This window comes from Prionailurus viverrinus, chromosome B3 (assembly GCF_022837055.1).
Source record: "Prionailurus viverrinus isolate Anna chromosome B3, UM_Priviv_1.0, whole genome shotgun sequence".
NCBI lineage: Eukaryota > Metazoa > Chordata > Mammalia > Carnivora > Felidae > Prionailurus > Prionailurus viverrinus.
Window position 1 is genome coordinate 141,476,960 of NC_062566.1, and position 17,599 is coordinate 141,494,558.

The 17,599-nt window shown below is 68.0% G+C and overlaps 1 protein-coding gene across 2 annotated transcripts in view; it reads left to right on the plus strand.

Moving 5' to 3' along the window:
• Positions 1–3,708: 3,708 nt before the first annotated feature.
• Positions 3,709–17,599, plus strand: part of KIF26A (kinesin family member 26A) — a 40,669-nt gene continuing 26,778 nt past the window's right edge. For both annotated transcript variants that reach the window (XM_047863587.1, XM_047863588.1), the window contains exons 1-3: positions 3,709–3,935; positions 4,290–4,535; positions 17,108–17,560. In XM_047863587.1, coding sequence (XP_047719543.1) covers positions 3,894–3,935; positions 4,290–4,535; positions 17,108–17,560 — 741 coding nt within the window. In that variant the 5' untranslated portion in view covers positions 3,709–3,893. The remainder of the gene's footprint in view (positions 3,936–4,289; positions 4,536–17,107; positions 17,561–17,599) is intronic.

Here is a 17,599-nt window from a genome sequence, read left to right on the forward strand (position 1 = left end):
GGGTGGCCTGCTGGAGCACAGCTCTTCCTAAACCCAGACCATAGGAGCCCAGAAGAGGGGGCTGGAGAGGGGGAGTGAGGGCGACCCTGGCCCCTCTTATAGCTGGCCCTGATCTCTGCCCCAGGCCAGGGCTGGCCATGGGGGCAGGGAGGGGGTCAGCTCCTCCCAGGGTCTCTCTCCTCACCCAAAAGCTGGGTGGGAGCGGGGTGCTGGCAATTGCTGGCCCAGTGGCCCACAGATAAGGTGTTTACGATGTGCCTGTTAGGTGCGGTCAGGTGGAAGCACTGTCCTTCAGCTGCCATCTGTGGGAGTCAGGGGAGGAACCTGGGGAGGCAGGAGGGTCTCCTTCCATGGGGCAGAGAGGAGGGTCTGGCTGGCCCCATCGTAGCACCCTAGCCACGCTGCTGCGTCCTGCAGTCTAAGCACCAGGGCCTCTGGAGGGGGCAGCCCTCTGACCTCCCGGCCCCCTAGCTCTCCAGTCTTCTCCCCTAGCAGCTTACCTTCCAGGTCCTGTTCAAGGCCCGTCCCCCAGCTCTGTCCCTTGACACCTCCCCCATAACTCCCAAAGACCTTCCTCAGGGGCCCAGGTGATTTAGGCAACCTGGTCTCTTCGCTTAACTCCTCCCCAGGGGCTTTGCACAGAGGAGCCACAGGTCTGGCTGGGAGTTGGAATCCGGGCAGATCTACCCTGGATCCGACTGGACACGACTCGACTCCGACCACAATTTGGCCCTGCCAGGAGACTAGCGGGAATCCCCCAGTCTGCAGGGAGTTACTGGAGGGGCCAGAGGGGTCGGTCAGAGGGGAGGAGCTGCTGGTGCTGGGGGGCTGGCCTTGGAGGTCCATAGGCGAGGCTGGGGCGTGGGATGGGGGCTTCCCAGCAGCCGCCCCAGACGGGGGCGTTCTGGAGCACGGGCAGGATGCGGTGCACAAGGCCACTGGGCTCCCTACGCGTCTCCAGGGCCTGGGAGCCGCGGGACGGATCGGATCAAAGGGGGAAGAGCCGAGATACGTCTCCAGTCGGCAGAGGTTTACGAGAGCCCTGCTCGGCGCCTCCCCCCCCCCCCCCCGCCTCCCCCGCCCCCGGCCCTGCGCTCCCGGGCCGGCGCATCCGGCAGGGGCCTACGAGGCAAGGAATGCGCGCCCAGGCGGGGTCCCCGCGCCCCCACCCTCCGCCCCCCAGCAAGCGGGCCTTGGGTTCCCCGCGCCCCTCCTCCTCGGGTGCGCCCGGCCGGGCGTTTGGCTCGCCGGCCCGGCGGAGGGGGCGCTGTCGGCGCGAGCGGGCGGGCGGGCGGGGCGCAGCGCGGGGGCGCGCGGCGCGAGCGCAGGGGCCGCGGAGGACCGGGGGCCTGGCGGGCGGCCCTGCGCGGTGCGGGGCGCGGCGGCGGCGGGCGCGCGGCCAGTGAGCGCGCGAGCGGGGAGGCGGAGGCGGCGGCGGCGGCGGCGGCGGCGGCGGCGGCGGCGGCGGGAGGAGCTCCTGGCCGCTCCCCGCGCTCCGCTCCTCCATGGCGCTGCCCGGGCCGCCAGAGCCGCCCCGCGGCGCGCCCCGCAAGGTGCCCAGCCTGCTGGAGATGGGGGCGCTCTGCCTGGACTCGGAGGTCATCCTGGGCTTCACCAGCCACCTCCTGCGGCGGCGAGCCAAGGTGAGGGCCGGGCGGCGGGACGCGCCGGCGGCGGAAGCGCTGTCCCGCGACTTTGCGGCGCGGCTCCCGCGGCCGAGGGTGCGGCGCCGGGAGGGAGGCAGCGGGTCACGAGCAGCGTCCCGCAGGCCGGCCCAGGGACTCGCTGCCGCACTTCAACCCGCTGCCGGCGCCCCGGTCTCCCACTGAGGCTGCGTCCTGGCCGAGGCAGCCAGCGGGGCGGAGAGAGCAGCGCAGGGACTCCGGATCCCACGGCGCGCCTGGCTGGGGGTCGGGGGCCTGGCGGCCGACCCTGAGTCCCTGAGGTGACTCCAGGTCCTGCCGGGCTGTGTGCGCGCCCCCCTTCCCGGGAACTCGGTGTGGGGTGTGAGCGTGTGCACCCCGAGCGCCGCAGCGGCGCGGACAACTGAAGTTGCGGGCGTGGCCGGCCCGGGCGTCGGACCCGGGCGCTCGGCATCAGTGTGTTCCCGCGGGTGACTGTGGGGAGTGTGTGTGTGTGTGTGTGGGGGGGGGGCAGAGCCGCACTTCCCGGGCCCGGGTGTGTGTTGCGTCCCGGACTAGTTGAGGGTCGGGCAACCGGGCTGTTGGCTGGCGATGCGGCGTGGGGAGTGCCCCGCGGTACCCAGAGGCGGACGGGGGCTGCCGCCTTTTTCCTTCGGGAGGCTGAGAGGAGATGGGAGAGGGGAAGAGCTTCGGCCCCCGGGTCGGCGGGAAGGGGCTGGGGGCTGTGCGTTTGCGGAGTGAGAGTGGGGACCCCCTGCCCACTTTATCCCGTCCCCGCCCCGCCCACGGTCAGAAATGACTCGGAAAGCCGGGCGGGGGGGGGGGGCGTGCGTTACGATGCACTGCTCCTTTTTGGGGAGTGCGTGCGTGGGCAGGGAGGACCTTCCAAGTAAAAGGGCGGTGGGCAAAACGTAATGAAGGAGGGGTCGCTTGGAGGGGCCCAGGCGAGGCGAGGAGCAGTTCTTATCTGTGTGAGCGTTCGTGTGCGCGGGGAGCCGCGCGGGCCGGGGTCTCCGACTGGACCCCGGCCCGCCAGCCGGCCCTTTCTCTGGCTGGGCTCCTCTAGGTTCCTGGGGCGCGTCTTCTTGCCCAGGACTCGTGGCGCCCGGTGTCTCTCCAGCCTCGGGGCGGAGAGCGCGCGGCGGCCAGCAGGGGGCGCTCGCGTCACGGGAAGCCCGCGGCCGCGCCCTCCGAGCGCGACCCGGGATTTCTGGCTGCGCGGGAGCCTGGACCCCCAGCCGCCTGCGCCTCACATCGCGGCGACTCTTAGGGCCGGGCTGGAGCGGGAGCAACCGGTCGCCGAGATGGGGGGCGACCTCTCAGCCGGAGACAAACAGGCAATTAATTCCGCAGCTAAGTTCCCATCTGCCAGGCCGGCTGACAACAGGTCCCGCGCACACGCCCGGGGCCAGCCGCGCCACCTCCTCCCGCTTCCCGGGCGCACAGCGCGCACACGCACCGTCCTGCACACGCGCGGCTGCAAAGACACGCGTGCCGCTTGCAGACTCGCCTAGAGAGAGACCCTCTGGCGCAGGCACTGCACTTTCCGAGGCGCGGACCGCGGCGAAACTCACCTACGTGCGACTGTTAGACCCGAAGGGCGACCAGCGACACGCGGAGTGCGCTGTATTTGCAGGAAAAAGCGAGTGGGAGTCTGGGCCGGGGTTCAGCCCCTTCCTCGTCCCGCCTAGCACCGTGACCTTGGGCGAGACCTTCTCTGCGACCTCAGTTTCCTCGCCTGTTACGTGAGGAGTGGGTCGGTGCCTCCCAGGAGACGCGCAGACCCCACTGTCCCGGGAGAGGAGCAGGAAGGCGCATGCGCGCAAGTGTACCGAGTATCTCACGGGGGCCCCCAGCGCCCCTCCCTCGGGCCGGGACTCGCCTAACAGGTCGGGGTCCTTGGAGTGGGAGGGGCCGCGCGGCGGAGAGGGCTCCCTCCCCCACGCGCAGCCGTGCGGAGGGCTCAGGCGGGGCGGGACGGCCTTCCCGGAGCCCCGCTCCGCCGGCCCCGCCCCCGGGGCCCCGCCCCCGCCCCGCCCTCGCCTCCCCTGCACGCCAGCCGCCGCCGCCTCCGCCGCCGCCGCCGCCGCCGCCGCCGTCGCGCGCTCTCCTCCCACACGCCCGCGCCGCCAACTTCGGAGCGGCCGGCCGGACCATGGGGGCGCCCCGGGGCCGGATCACGTAGCTTCGTCGACCCCGGAGAGCCCTCGCGGCCCGAAGCGCCTTCCCGGCCCTTCCGGCGTCCAGGCCATGGGCGGCCGCGGCTCCCCGCTGTGCACAGCACCACCCGCGGTACGCGCGGCCGGGCCCCGAGAGGGAGGCGGGCGGCGGGGCGCCAGCCGGCGCCCCGAGACGGAGTCCGGGACGCCGAGGATGCTCGCGGGGTGCGCTGCGCCCCCTGGGGGCCGGGCCTGGAGCGGAACGCTGGGGGCGCCGGGCCCCCTGCTGGGAGGGACCCCGATCCGGACCCGCCCGGGTGGAAGGAGAGGGCGGGCGGCAGGTTCGAGGCCCCGCGCTCCGAACTTTGTCGCGTGCCTCACTCCGGGGCCGGGAAAAGCTGAGATCTGGAGTCACTGGTGCTGGGTCCCGGCGTGGCACTGCTCAGGGGCCCAGGCTCACGTCCCCTTCTGCCCCCACCCCCCGCAGGTGGCCGAGGGCGGCCCGGCCCGCGAGCCGCTGCAGCTGTTGGAGGTGTCCCCCCGCAAGAGGCTGCCCAACGGGCCCGAGCAGGACCCATGCGGCAGCCGCCCTGCGCCCGAGGGCGCCGGTGCGGGCGCAGAGCAGGGCCACTCGGCCGGCGGGGGCGGCTGGTGCCGCCACTGCCACACGAAGCTCGCCGAGCTCAAGCGACAGGCGTGGAAGCTGGTCAGCGGGCCCGGAACACCCCTCCGGGTAAGTGAGCCTTTCTCGGACCCGCTTCTCCGGGCAGGGCCCGTGCCGGCTTTGGGGAGACCTCGGGGCCCCGGAGGGAGGCGAGGTTCCGCCGAGTGTTTTCTGCCTCGTTCCTTCCCTCCTCCGGGCCTCGGTTTCCCCTTCTGTAACGCGGTGCGTGTGGGTTGTAGCAGTTCATCCTAAGAGGCTCCGCGGTGGGATTGGAGGCCGGTAGGGCAGGCGCTTCTCCCCGGAGCCACAGATGTCGCACAGCTGGAACCGCAGTCTGTGTTTGGGAGGGGGAGGGGAGAGAGGGAGCCGGCAGGGACTCCACCCAGGGCGGGACAGCTCCTGCCCTGCCGGCAGCCAGAGGTTACTCGGTGCGCGGTCGCCCTTGGGGCACCCGGGCCCCCAGCCAGGTGTCTGGAAATTGCACACCTGGGGCAGGAGGGCTTGGAGGACCAGAGGGTGGGCCTGCCGCTGTGAGGGGGGCCCTGCCTGCCCCCTCCCCGGGTCGTGAGTGAGAATGGTGTGTGGGACATGGCCTGGGGCTTTGCTAACCTTAGGCAGTGGCCACTCTTTTGGGAACCGAGTGCCTGGGCCCCAGCCGCCTAGGTGTTTGCCCGGGGAGAGGGCTCTGCCAGATTCTCCAGCCAATGGGCTTGCCCTGGTCTTGGAAGGAGCTGGGACCATTGTTCAAGGAACAATGAGCACTGGAAGTTTGCAAAGCCTGGGAAGGTGGGGGTCTCCAGAGGAAGCCCTTCCCGCCAGACCTTCAGTCTTTTTGAAAGCCTTCTTGGGAAGTCCGCACAATCCCCATTGAATCTAAATATAGGTCTCTAAGGGGGCTTAGAAGTCTGGGGTGGGGGCCAGGCCCTGGGTTCCAGGGGTCCCCTCGTGTTCCTGTCTCGGCCAGGTGGGGGAAGGGAGGGGAGTCTCGTTTCTGTCCTGGGCGCGCCCTTTCTGTGGTGGGGAGAGGGGACCTGCGGCCTGCCCCCCAGGGTGGGGCTGGACCCTCCTCACTTGCTGCTCTGGGCAGCGTGAAGGCTTTCCAAGCTCTGTGCCCCAGATGGCCTGCATCTGGTCGAAAAGACAGCAGAGGACCTTGAGGGCCCCACGAGAGGGTGGTTTGGGACAGACTTCCGGGGGTCTGTCAGAGCTGCCCGGCCATCTTATTACCCCATTAGGGGAAACTGAGGCCAGAGAGAGGAGGGGCTTCCGTGGCTGGTGGTGCTGGGCATGTCGGCCAGCTGGTTGCAGGTGGGTGGGGGATCCCGGTGGAGAGAGACAGAGGCCCTCATCACGGGGGGGGGGGGGGGGGGGGGCGTGGCTCACTGGTCTCCTCCTGCTGATGCTGAGCAGGGAAGCGTCCTGACCACCCAGAGGGCTCACCTGCCCCCTGCCCCGGCCTGTCCTGGGTTTGGCAGTAGCCCTCAGTGCCAGGTGGGGGCTCACCCCCTTTCCTGGCCATCCTTGGTACCCAGTGGCATGCTCACCCAGCAGACCAGGGTCCCCTGCTTTGTTCCTGCTCCGCGGCCCCTCCCCCGCTGTGTTTCCTCCTCTGTCAGATGACTGAAGTCTTCCCGGGGCCATTCTGGGAGTGAGGTCCAACCTGTAGAGTGCTGTGCCCATGGGAGGGAAGGCCCCATGATCCACTGTTTCTCCCCAGAGGATGGAAACTCTCCAGGCCCTTGGGCTGAGCCACCCACGCCCAGGGACCTAGGGGTTTGGGCCCGAGACCTCCGGGCCTTGGTAGGCGTCATTGTCCTGTGAAGCCCGGGCTCTCCCTGGCATCCTGGCCTACAACTTCCTTCAGGGAAGGCTGGGGAGTTGGTGCGTAGGGCACGTGCGCGGACCTGCTTCTGCTTTCGGTTTGGGAGGTAGCTGGGGGGGTGGGGGCTGTGTGTGATTGGCTTCGGTGAGCCCAGTCCTCCTCAGAGTCTGGCCCATGGTCCAGGGAAGCACGGGGCTTTGTTCTGAGGCCAGAAAGACACTGGGCGGTGGGGTTGGAGCCGGACCGGAGCCTGGCTATCGGAGGCCCTCACCCTGGGGGTCCCTGCTTGATCTCGGTGTAGAGAAAGGCTTGAGAAGGTGGAGGGACTTTGATCTTTCCCCCGGCTCAAGGTCACCCCATTTTCTGCCCTTGGCATCCACACCAGGGCTCCGCCCAGCTGGCTCCTTGCCCACCCTCCCACCAGCAGACGGCTCCCTGCTCTGGGACCTCAGGCAGGTTTGTTGAGATCCGGGACCATCTGTGTACCCATTTCACAGGTGGGTAGAACAGGGCCAGCACAGGGCGGCTCGAACCCCTTGGCCCTTGCTGCTCTTCCCGGGATGTGGGCCTCGAGGGTCCTTCTGTGCCCGGGTCTTTGGTGCCCGTGGGGTTGAGTGGGGCATTTGGAGCCTTGCCCAGCCATCAGGTGTCCCGGGTGTAAGGCCCTCCTCTCCTTTGCTGCTGTGTCCTCTTTTCAATCTGTGTCTTCCTCAGTTTCCCCGTCCGGGGAGTGAAGGTGACCGTAGTCCCCACCCAGGGACAGCATTCTCGTGGAGGGGTTAGGACTGTGTCCTGATGCCCCCAGAGGGCACGGGAGGGTTGGAGCCTGGGAGACTGTCCTTACCTGAACCAAGAAGGGCAGTGGGCCTGGGTGTGGAGCGGACGGCCGGATGGGGGCCTCCAGGCTGGGCACCCCTCTCTGCCCCCTTCAGCTCTCGCCAGGTTCCCCAGATGAACCCTTCAGGACCCTTTCACGGACTCTTCCCACTGTGGGCCCAGCTACAGATACCCTTCTCATCCCCAGGCGGTCCGGCCAGTTCCCTGCTCTGATCTCCCTGTGCCCCTTCTGGGTGCCCCTGTCTCCGAAAAGTCTGCCGGGGGCTCGCAACATGTCCCTCGGAGGGACCAAACCTGGGCCTTCCTCTTCTGCTGCAGCTGAGTGCCCCCCAGCTTAGCCACTGGCCGCTCTGTCCCCCTTCCCCCGAGGCAGAAGCTGGGGCTGCGTCCACACTGTTCGGTTTCCTCACCCACTGCCTCGAACTGGTCAGCAAGTTCCTGCAGACCCCTGTCAGCATCCCTTCTGTCCCTTCCCGACGCCTGCCCGCCCCCAGCTCCCACCCTCAGTGCAGCCAGGAGGGACCTCTCATCAGGAGGGGTCTCTGCCAGTCCCAGTGCTGCTGTCCTGGCCCCGTCAGACGGAGGCTCACTGAAAGGGACACCCCTGCCCACAGAGGCCACTCTGCCTGAAGGCCCCATCCTGTCCTTCACCCCAGGTGGTTTGTCATGGGCATTCCTTTTGCAGACCCCCGGCCCCCGTCCTCCCCCAGCCCTTGTCCTCCCCCGGCCCCCGTCCTCCCCCGGCCCCCATCCTCCCCTGGCCCCCGTCCTCCCCCGGCCCCATCCTCCCCCGGCCCCCATCCTCCCCCGGCCCCCGTCCTCCCCTGGCCCTTGTCCTCCCCTGGCCCCCGTCCTCCCCTGGCCCCATCCTCCCCTGGCCCCGTCCTCCCCCGGCCCCCGTCCTCCCCTGGCCCCGTCCTCCCCCGGCCCCCGTCCTCCCCCGGCCCTTGTCCTCCCCCGGCCCCCGTCCTCCCCGCGCTCACGTGGCAGAACTACGCAGCCCGAGTCGCCAGCGCCCCCGGTTCTGGTGCCTGCACTGCTGACTGTGGCTGGGAGACTCAGCCTGCGTGGACTGGCTTCCCTCCACGTTCATGGCTCTGACTGCTCCTCCAGGGTCACTGAGCCTCCCTCCCCCATACTCCACCCCACTCTGGAAGGCCACCCGACCCGGGCCTTTCTCGGCCCTTTCCACACCCCTTGGCCACTGTGCTGCCCCTAGGCCGGGAGCTCTGTCCAGGCAGGCCTGGGGTCTGGGTGACCCCTGTACGTTTGTTGAATGACTGAGTGAGCCACCTCTCTGTGTTCACCCCCATGGCCGTTGGGCTGGATTCCTGCTATCCCCTCCCCCACCCGGGTGACAGCCCCCATGGAGGATGGCCATCCTCACTCCCCTTGCAGCAGCGGGGACACGGCTCTTGCTTGGGGACCCATCCCAGCTGCCATCCAGGTGCATCACGCAGAGGTGACGACTTCTCCAGAGACCCCATGACCTTCGACGTGTCTGTACCGGTGTGGGATTGATTAGCGCCCCCGGTGGAGGGAAAGGGATCAATTCTCATTCGGCTCTTGGAAACCTCTTGCTCACCTGGCAGGGGGTCCCACCCTCCTGCCCCCCCACCCCCCGCCCACCCACCATGAGCTCCACAGCCACTGCCGAGGTCCCTGCCCACCGGTGCAGCCCCAGGCATGTGCTAGCTCACATTTTGCACCAAGCTGGACAGTCGGTCTGAAGGCTGCTGGGGAGGCCGTGGGTTCCTGTCCAGTGCACGGCTCAGGGGCAACAGGCTCCTAAGGTTGGAGTCCTGGAGACCCTCCCGCTTCTCTCTGGGGTCTGGCTTGGGGGTGGGGTTCTGCCAGCTCGACATTCAGCTGTCACTCCCCCGCCAGGAAGCCTTCTGAGTCCCCTGGGTGCTCTGTGTCCATGGCCCCCAGCTCTGACTGCAACAGTGGGCCCCTGGGTCTGCTGTCCCAGCTGCCCTGTGGTCCCGGGAGGGCAGGGGCTGAGCTCAGCTGGCGTGGGACGTTTGCTGCCTGCGGTCAGGGTCCCTGAACCCCTGGTTCCCACGCTGTCGGGAGCCTGGCCTGGGCTCCACCTGTTTCTGGGGCCGCCCCCGTGCCAGGACCAGGGTGCCTGCCTTGGGGCTCCACCGGGCAGGGCAGGCGGCCTCAGCAGAGCACCCCCGCTGAGCCAGCTGTTGGCAGGCTCTGGAGGCGGCTGGGGAGGGGCTGGGGAGGTGTGAGAGGGGCGGGAGCTCCCTGGGGCTGGTCTCCCATCTGGCAGGGGCCCCGATGATGACTCAGCCGGGAAGGGATGAGTGTGTGGGCCTCGGAGGCTCCCAGGCCACTCTGGGGGACCGAGCCTGTGCCGGGGGAGGGAGGGGGGCCGGTTAGGTCTCTGTGAGATTTCAGCCGGCCCCTCCTCCCTGGGCCAGACGGTGGTGCAGCCAGTGCCCTCTGGTATACTTGGGTCCAGTAATGGAACGACAGGGTCCTTGTGCCTGTCTCATCTCCTTGCTGGTCCAGGGCTTCAGGGAGTGAGGGTGGGCAGCGCGGGTGGGCTTGAGCTGAAGGGCTGCCAACCCCTGCCTTCCGGGCACCGGCCACAAGCAGAGACGGGGCTTCGGGAGCTGGCCTTGGTGCGGGCGAGTCCCTGTGTCTCGTGGGAGGGAGCACGCGGGGCGTCCCGCTACAGTCAGCGGTGGGGCGTGTGTCGGGAGATCGGCCTTGCTGCCTGTCTGCTGAGAGTGAGAGGTGGAGGGTCAGGGAGGGAGGCCACAGGTCACCCCCCCCCCCCCCCCCCCCGCCCCGGGCTGCTCAGAGCCTTGGCCGCAAGACTTGTGATGGTTTGGAATGGGCCGAGGAAACGCATCTGGGGCCTTTTCCCGGGTGCCTTGATCCCTCGAGTGTCACGGAAGGATCTCATTTGGGAGTCAGAAGAGTCAGTCCTTATTTTAAATAGCAAGGCAACTCGGGTTTCCCTTTCCCTGTGCCTGCGGGGAAGCTCAGGCCAGTGGATTCTTCAGCCTCCACCAAAGACATGGGCGTGTTCTCTTGTGTCTTTTGGGAATTGATCATTCCTATTTGTTCTAAAGCAGCTGTCTCTATGGCTTTGTATCTGACGTCTGCTGTGTAGTTCTTGAAAGCCGTGGCCGGTGCTCTGTGCAAAAAGGTGTGGAGTGTGAGTAAGTGAATAGAATAGAGGTGGGTTGAGTGTCCCCTTGGCCCGTGTGGCCTCTGTCTGCTCCTTCATTCCCTGGGAACAGAGCAAGATTCGGGGGGGGGGGGCCGGGGGGAGTGGAGTCGAGGCCAGGCTGTCCTCTGGATTCCTGGAGGCGGCCAGCTAAGGTGGCTGGGCCTCTGGGAGCCACTCCCTTTTAAAATTTTTTTTAAATTTATTTATTTTTTGAGAAAGAGAGAGAGAGAGAGAGAGAGAGAGCTTGAGCGGGGGAGGGGCAGAGAGAGAGGGAGACACAGAATCCGAAGCAGGCTCCGGGCTCCGAGCTGTCGGCACGGAGCCCGACGCGGGGCTCGAACCCATGAACTGAGGTCATGACCCGACCCGAAGTCGGATGCTCAGCCCTCTGAGTCCCGCAGGTGCCCCTGGGAGTCACTGCTTCTACTTCGCCCCTGAACTCTGGGCTCTCCCTTCCCACGACTGGGGGGGGGGGGGGGGACGTGGTGGCTGGAGACGCTCCCCTGCGGGAGGGAACCCAGGGCGTGGCACCACCGCCTGAAGCGGGAGCCTGGGGCATCACCCCTCTGCAGGGTCTCTGCCTCCCCATCTGCGAACAGGGTCCTGGGGCTGAGTGCCTTGCTCCCCCGGGTTAAAAGGGGGCATTTTCACTTCCAGTGTCACGTTTTGTGGCTGGGGGATCCCCTGTGGGGCTGGGGTGGCTTGAGGGCTGTCTGCAGGGGTCCGGGTGCCCTGTGGGTGGGGGGCTCCCCGCCAGCATCCCAGGCTTCAGTTGTGGGGGCTGGGCTGGGGGCAGGGGTGGGTGGGCTCAGCGGGCGCCTGGGGCTGACAGATTGATGGTCCCGCCGGGCCCGGTGCTGGCCTTCTGCACTCACCTCTGACCCCGTGACGGATGCTGGCCCACCCGTCCCCGAAGGTCCCTGTCCACCCCTCACAGCCATGATGCCAGGCCACCTGGAACCCCGACCGGCCCCACAAACTCGGCCCGTCTAAAACCTGAGGGATTGTCTGGGAACCATTTTGGCTTGGCTCGCTTGGTGGTCACCCAAAGTGCAGCCACGGGCCCTCCTGGTCTCGTCGCTGGGGGCCCCTCTCCTTGCCCTGTCCCTTCCCGAGCTCTCGGCATATTGGGCCTCAGCCGTGCCTCCCAAGCTTGGTGGTCTGATCCAAGAGCCCCTCAGGCTCATGGTGGCCGGTGAGGAGCATGGTTTGTGGCCGGCTGGGTGTCTGTGGAGACGGGTCTGAGGGGACTCATCCGGCTGGCGCAGTGGGCCAGTGGGGAGCCTGGGGGGGGAGGCCTGGCAGTCTGGGCGCCGGATCTCGAGATGATGCTGGGATCCGTCCTGTCCCGTGTCTGTCCTCTCTGCTGGGTGATGGGTGAGGAGGGCTGGCTGGGTCTGTGCTGTGGGATCCCTCTTCTCAGAACGCCCCTGGGGCTTGGTTAGGTCAGGGGCTGGGGTGCACACCACCCTGGGCTGTGGGGTGGTGCTTTGGGAAGGGGGAGGGGGGACAGGGAGCCGGGCAGACGGGAGGGCCGATGCCTGCGAGCCGTCGGCTGACCTCTGTCTGAGCAAAACACGCTTAACTCCACCACCCCACATGGTGAGGGAGGAAACAGCACGCGTGGGGGTGAGTGACCCTCCCATGTCTGTGCTCATAACGGAAATGCTGTGGGGCTGGGAGAGAGGACTCTGGAAAGGGGCATCCAGGAGGGCCTCCTGGACGAGGTGGCATTCGATCTCAGAACTAGCCCCACAGAGATGGGGTGAGGGCCTTCAGGGATGGCCTTCTGGGGTGGGGATGCCTGTCTCGGGATGCCAGGTGGAGGGAAGAGGGGAAGGGGGATGAGGTCAAAGGTCAGGAGGTGTGGGGGAGCGGACTCGCCCTCCAGCCCTGGAGCCGAGCTTGGGGCTGGGGATCCCCTGGAAGTCCTTCCACGAGAGCGCTGCAGCCCTGGGTCCCCCTGGCGGCCTCATCGGAGGGGCCTGGTGGCTGGGTGCACATCTGGGCTGGCCATCCGCACGCAGAGGTTCCCAGCAGGAGAACTTGGGAGGCCCGGGGCCAGCTGAGGGGCACGGGCTCCACTCCGTTTCAGCGGCCGCCTCCTCTGGCCGGGCCACCCAGGGCAGCGTCCGGCCTCCCTGGGGCTCTGGGCCCTCCTGAGTGGCCCTGAGAGTGTGCTGTGGCCCGTGGCTCAGATGAGGAGAATGGGGTCCAGGAGAGCGGCAGCTCACCCCCACAGAGTTGGACTGAAAGCCGTGTCTGGGTGAGCTCCAGGCCCCCCGAAGCGTGTGCAGAGCCCCCTCTGAGTGGGGAGCGCCCCCAGGAAGCCAGCCTGTCTACACCGCTCCCCACCCCCAGCCGAGGCCGTCCTGCTGGTCAGGCTGTTAGCCATCAGGGTCCCCACCACCCTCGCGTGGCGTTGTGGCATCGGGCGGAGGACAGGGGAGGCCATTGAAGGGAGGGGGTCTCAATGAACTAGTGTGTGCCCCGAGCTGTCCAGCTGGCTGGTGCCTGGCACAGGGCCTTGGGGACGGGTGCCAGTCGGCGCCGGGTGGGCCGGGCAGCACCCCCCGCTCCCCCACGCCACCTCCCCGGCAGAGGAGGGGAGTCTGTGTCAGCTATGGGGCCTTCGGAACTGCAGCCTGATGGGACCGGATCAGTGTCCGGGGTTCTGGCTGGCGGGTGGGGGAGGGTCTGGCCCGGGGGTGTGCAGTCTTCCTGTCTTCCCTCCGGACCCAGGGGATGTGGGTGGGCAGGGCCTCTGGCTGAGAGTTGGGCCCTTGGCGAGGCGCGTGGCGGGTGGAGGCAGGGGTGGGGCGGCCCAGGTGTGGCTGGCTGGCAAACTGAACCCCTGCCCCCCACCGCCCCCCGCCCCCGGCTCTGGGTCCCCCGGGCTGCACGCGACATCGGAATGTCATCGCCAACAGAGCCTGCGAGGTTGGAGCAGCGCCTGGTCCGGCAGCCAGGGGTCCCTTCCTGGACTTGTGGTCAGCTCCGAAGCAGTGGCTGCCCAGGGTCACAGCCCGGGGCATTTGTTTGTGGAGGGAAGGGAGGGTGAGGCAGAGGGACCCCAGCGAGGACCCTGGCTCCAGCCGCACAGAGTGGTGGGCTGGGGAAGGGAGCCCCTAGGCCTCAGGGCCCCCCCGCAGGCTTGGCCTCTGGCCCCGTCTGCCCTCCGAGAGGCCCTGCCGGTGGGTGCTGAGCCCCCTTTCTAAAGGCGGGGCGACGAGGGCTCAGAGAGGGTTGTCTCGCAGCTCTGAGGTCTGGGTCTTTTTCCCAGCTGGGGAGCACGGTCCCCGCTTCCTCCTGTGTCGGCCTCAGTGTGGGGATCTGGGAGCTCCTGTCCTGCCCCGAGGGTGGGCGCTGCTCGCCCTGGGCTGGGGAGGCCCCTCTGGGTGGGATGGCGGGCGAGCTCGTCCCTGGAGCAGTCGTTCTGGCCCTCCAATGCAGGAGGAAGTGGAAGGATTACTTGAAGCAACTTGGAGACCCCAGAAAGGAGATGAAAAATGGAAAGTCATTACATTTAGGGGGGGAGCCTCCCTAAAACCCTGGCGGCATGATGGGTAGATGGTTTGCAGTGCTAAATTGAATCAAATTAAAAAAACATTTTCCAAACGCAAGTAAGATATCTGCTTAATTAGACTGCAGAGGAAAGCGAAAGGTAATATCTTGCAGTGGGGTAATTACTGTCTTTCTGAAGGTGCTGGGCTCCAGAGAGGGGGTGGGTGGTAGATGGCATGGTGACTGGGCCTTTCAGGGGTCAAACTTCCTGAAATTGGGCCAGTGACCTCTCATGGGCTTGGGCCTGTGGGCCCTGGCAGTTGCAGGGGAGACCTGGCTTCGGGGAAGGGCCTTCCCAGCCCCCGGCATTAAGGTCTGAGGGCTGCTGGCTTGTGAGGGGAAGGCCACCGTGGTCCCGGAGGGGGGAGGCGGGCGGGGCTGCAGGGACTGCCCAGACTTTGTCTCTGTGGAGGCCGCCCAGGGGCGGCAGGTGGTGTGGGTGAAGCTCCCCCTCCGCGGAGTCCTGAGCACGGTGCCAGGGTGCTGGGGGTGGGGAGCCTGTCCTGGCCACAGCTTGCTGTTTGCCAAGCTGGTCCGGCAGCCTGGCGAGGTCATAGGTCGCTCGGGTGTGGGGCGCATGCTTCCAAGTGAGAGCAGCGAGTGGCCCAGCCCAGTGCTGCCCGGCCTGCCAGAGGGGCTCAGGGCCGGGCGGGCTCTCGGCCCCACTAGGGTGTCTGCGTGGTCACCCAAGGCAGGGCTCTCCTCTCGTGTCTCGGGTGTGTGACGCGAGACGGAGCTGGGAGAGATACCCTCTGCCCTGCCCAGGTGAGGATCCTCCAAGAGGCGCGCTTGGCTGCCGGTGCTGGGAAGGGGTGGTGGGCCCCACAGTGGGCTTGGGCCACGGGGTGGGCCCAGGTATGTCTGGGCCGGGCCTCCTGGGCGGCTGGCGAAGCAGGGCCGGGGTGTGGTGAGTACCCCCTGCCCCCAACTGGAGCAGACCTGCCTAGTTTCCTCCTGGGGCTTTGATGGCGGAGCTTGAGGCCTTGGTGGGGCTGGGGCCTCCCTGACAGCTGCCATGTGCGTTCCTGATGACACAGCTGGTGTGTGTGGGGGTTGCTGTGTGCCTGTGGGGGTCTGGTGCGTGCTCAGGTCAGTAAGTCCCCCCCCTTCCCCCCCCCCCCCCCCAGCTTTCCTTCCTGCCTCCTTCTGCCACAGGGCTCCCCCACAGGCCTGAGGTCCCCAGGCCGGCCTCGGCCCTGGAACAATGGGCTGCCGGGCCTGAGGGGGTGGGGGCTGGGCTGGGGGGGGCTGGGGGGGGGCTGGGCTGCCTTTCAAGTCTCTTAATGGCACTTCCTTCCCCTCACGCCTGGCCACCATTAGCAGCCTCCTGCTGAGTGGAAAAGCCAGAGTAATCAGAGCTGGGACCTGGAAAACAGGCGGGAAGTGACAAGTGACAGAGCCAGGCCCCGTGTGAGCCCTGCCTGTGGCTGGGGACAGGGCGTCTGGATTCCATCTGTGGCCCCGGGTGCCAGCCCGAGTGGAGGCTCCTGCGGGGTTTCTGTGGGCCTGCCGCCCCCCCCCCCCCCCCCGCCCCCGACTGCAGGAGCCGCTGGGGGTGTCTGCTGATGGGGCCCAGGCATGCGGAGCACTTCAGAGGCTCTGGAGCCCTCCGCGCCTTGGCCGGAGAAAATCCAGGCCTTCTGGAGGGACCCACAGGTCCGGCAGCTGGCGCACCTTGCCTGGCCAAGTTTCGTGGGACCTGGTCTCCCTGGGGTATGTGGGGGGCGGTGGGGGGGCAGTGGTCTGGGCTGCGGCTGAGCCGGGGAGGACCGGGCAGGGAGTGTGACGCGGGGGCAGAGCCACGGCCCCCGGGGCTGACCAGCAGTGGCCCTTGTCAGCCAGCCCATGCTGCCACAGCGGGCCCCCTTGAGCCTCCCTCGGTGCAGGGGTCGGGCTGGCCACCGCTCAGGCCCGGGGAACCTGGGTGGGGTGAATGAGATGCCCTCTGTTGGAGGGGGGCCTCAGCTTCCTCTTGTGCGTAAGGGGCGTATCTGGGGAGGCCGGAGTCCTGTGGGGGTGGGGTGGCCGGGAGAGGAAGAAACTCGGAGTCTGGAGGGTCATAGCAGGTCCCGAGGCGGGGGCGGGAGGAGCCCCAGCCGAGCGGCCCAGCTGGCCATGTGAGGATGAACGCCCTGGGTGGTCACGGCCACAGCTGGGCCGGGCCAGTGCTTTGTGGAGGGTCTGGCTCTGGCTTTGACCCCGACCTCCCCAGGGCTGCCCCAGGGGGGCGCCAAGGCAGAGCCTTGGTCAAGGGACCGGGTGTGGGCCCTGGAGATATGACTCTTGAGAACTTGTCTCCAGTGAGGTTCCTTCTGAGGACTGGCTCTCTCCTCTTCTCCCTCCTTCCAGAGGTGTTCCCTCTTCCAGAAGGCCTCCCTGACCTCCAGGCGGGGTGAGGGCCTCCCTCGGGCTGACCTGGCTCCTGTCCCTAGCCCCTTCTGGACGCCAGGCTCATGATGAGGGAGAACCGTGTGCCCCCCTCCCCCGGCGCACGGCCGGGACCCTGGGCTGCAGGAGGAGTCACCAGGCGCCGCACGCCCTGGGCACCACCTCCATACCTGCGATCGAGCAGGGTGGGCTTCAAGCCTCCTGCCCCCTTGCCAGCTGGCACCAGTGCCTCCGTCTTCCCGTGGACCTGGAACTGCCTGGCTCGCCTCCGCGGAGTGTCACTGCACGGCGGGACTTCTGCTGGCACGCTTACGGCAGGGCCGCCTCGCGTTTTCCTCCAGATCCCCACCAGGGCCCAGGCTTCACCAGGGCAGGGAGACCCCACCTCGCCTGGGGCTGAGCCAGGCCGGCCCTCAGGGTGGGGGACGGTGTTGCTTTCGAGTGGAGCCCTGGGACGCCTGCAGCCTGCAAGCGTGGAAGGGCCCCGGGGCCAGGGTGGGGGGTGTCCGCCTCCTGGATGCTTCGCAACGGCCTTGGCCACTCGCGGCCGGCCCGGGTGTTGGGGGACGCACAGATGCCTTGTCAGCCGAGACTGAGCACAGTAATGAGGGTGGGAGGAGGCAGGTAGTTGTCAAGGGCAGCGTAGGCCCCACTGTTAAGCTCCGATAATTATCTTCCTGCTGGGTGCGCGCAGACGAAACCGTTTGGGGCCTTATTAATCAGTTATGGATTATGCGGCGGCCACGGCGTGAGCTGGCCTGGCGCCGTGGCGGGTGAGGAACGCGAGGCTGGGTCCTGGCGCCCAGGCACCGACCACCTTTGTCCTTGTCCCCCCAGGACCCTTGCCTCTCCGCTCTGCTCCTCGACAAGCTGCCGGCGCCCGGGGCCCTGCCGACATGCCGCCCGGAGGCCGAGCGCCGCTGCGACGTCTGTGACACGCACCTGAACCAGCTCACGCGGGAGGCCCTGCGGCTGCTCCAGGCACCTGCCAGCCGCGAGGACCCTGACGCCCCGCACGGAGGCCCTGGCCTCGTGCCCTCCGGCCCGGGCACCGTAACCAGCCCGCGGGCTGTGCCAGTGGCCGGTGGCCCGGCCGGGAGGCAGCCGGGCCGAGTGGGGCCGGACAGGAGGAAGGGACTGGCCTGGCCGTCCGGGCCCAGCGTCCAGGTGTCGGTGGCACCTGCTGGCCTCGGGGGAGCACTGAGCACGGTCACCATCCAGGCCCAGCAGTGCCTGGAGGGCATGTGGAGCGTCTCGAGGGTCAACAGCTTCCTGCCACCGTCGTGCCTGGTGAGTCCCCTGGGCGGGGCGGGCTGCTGGCCTCTGAGG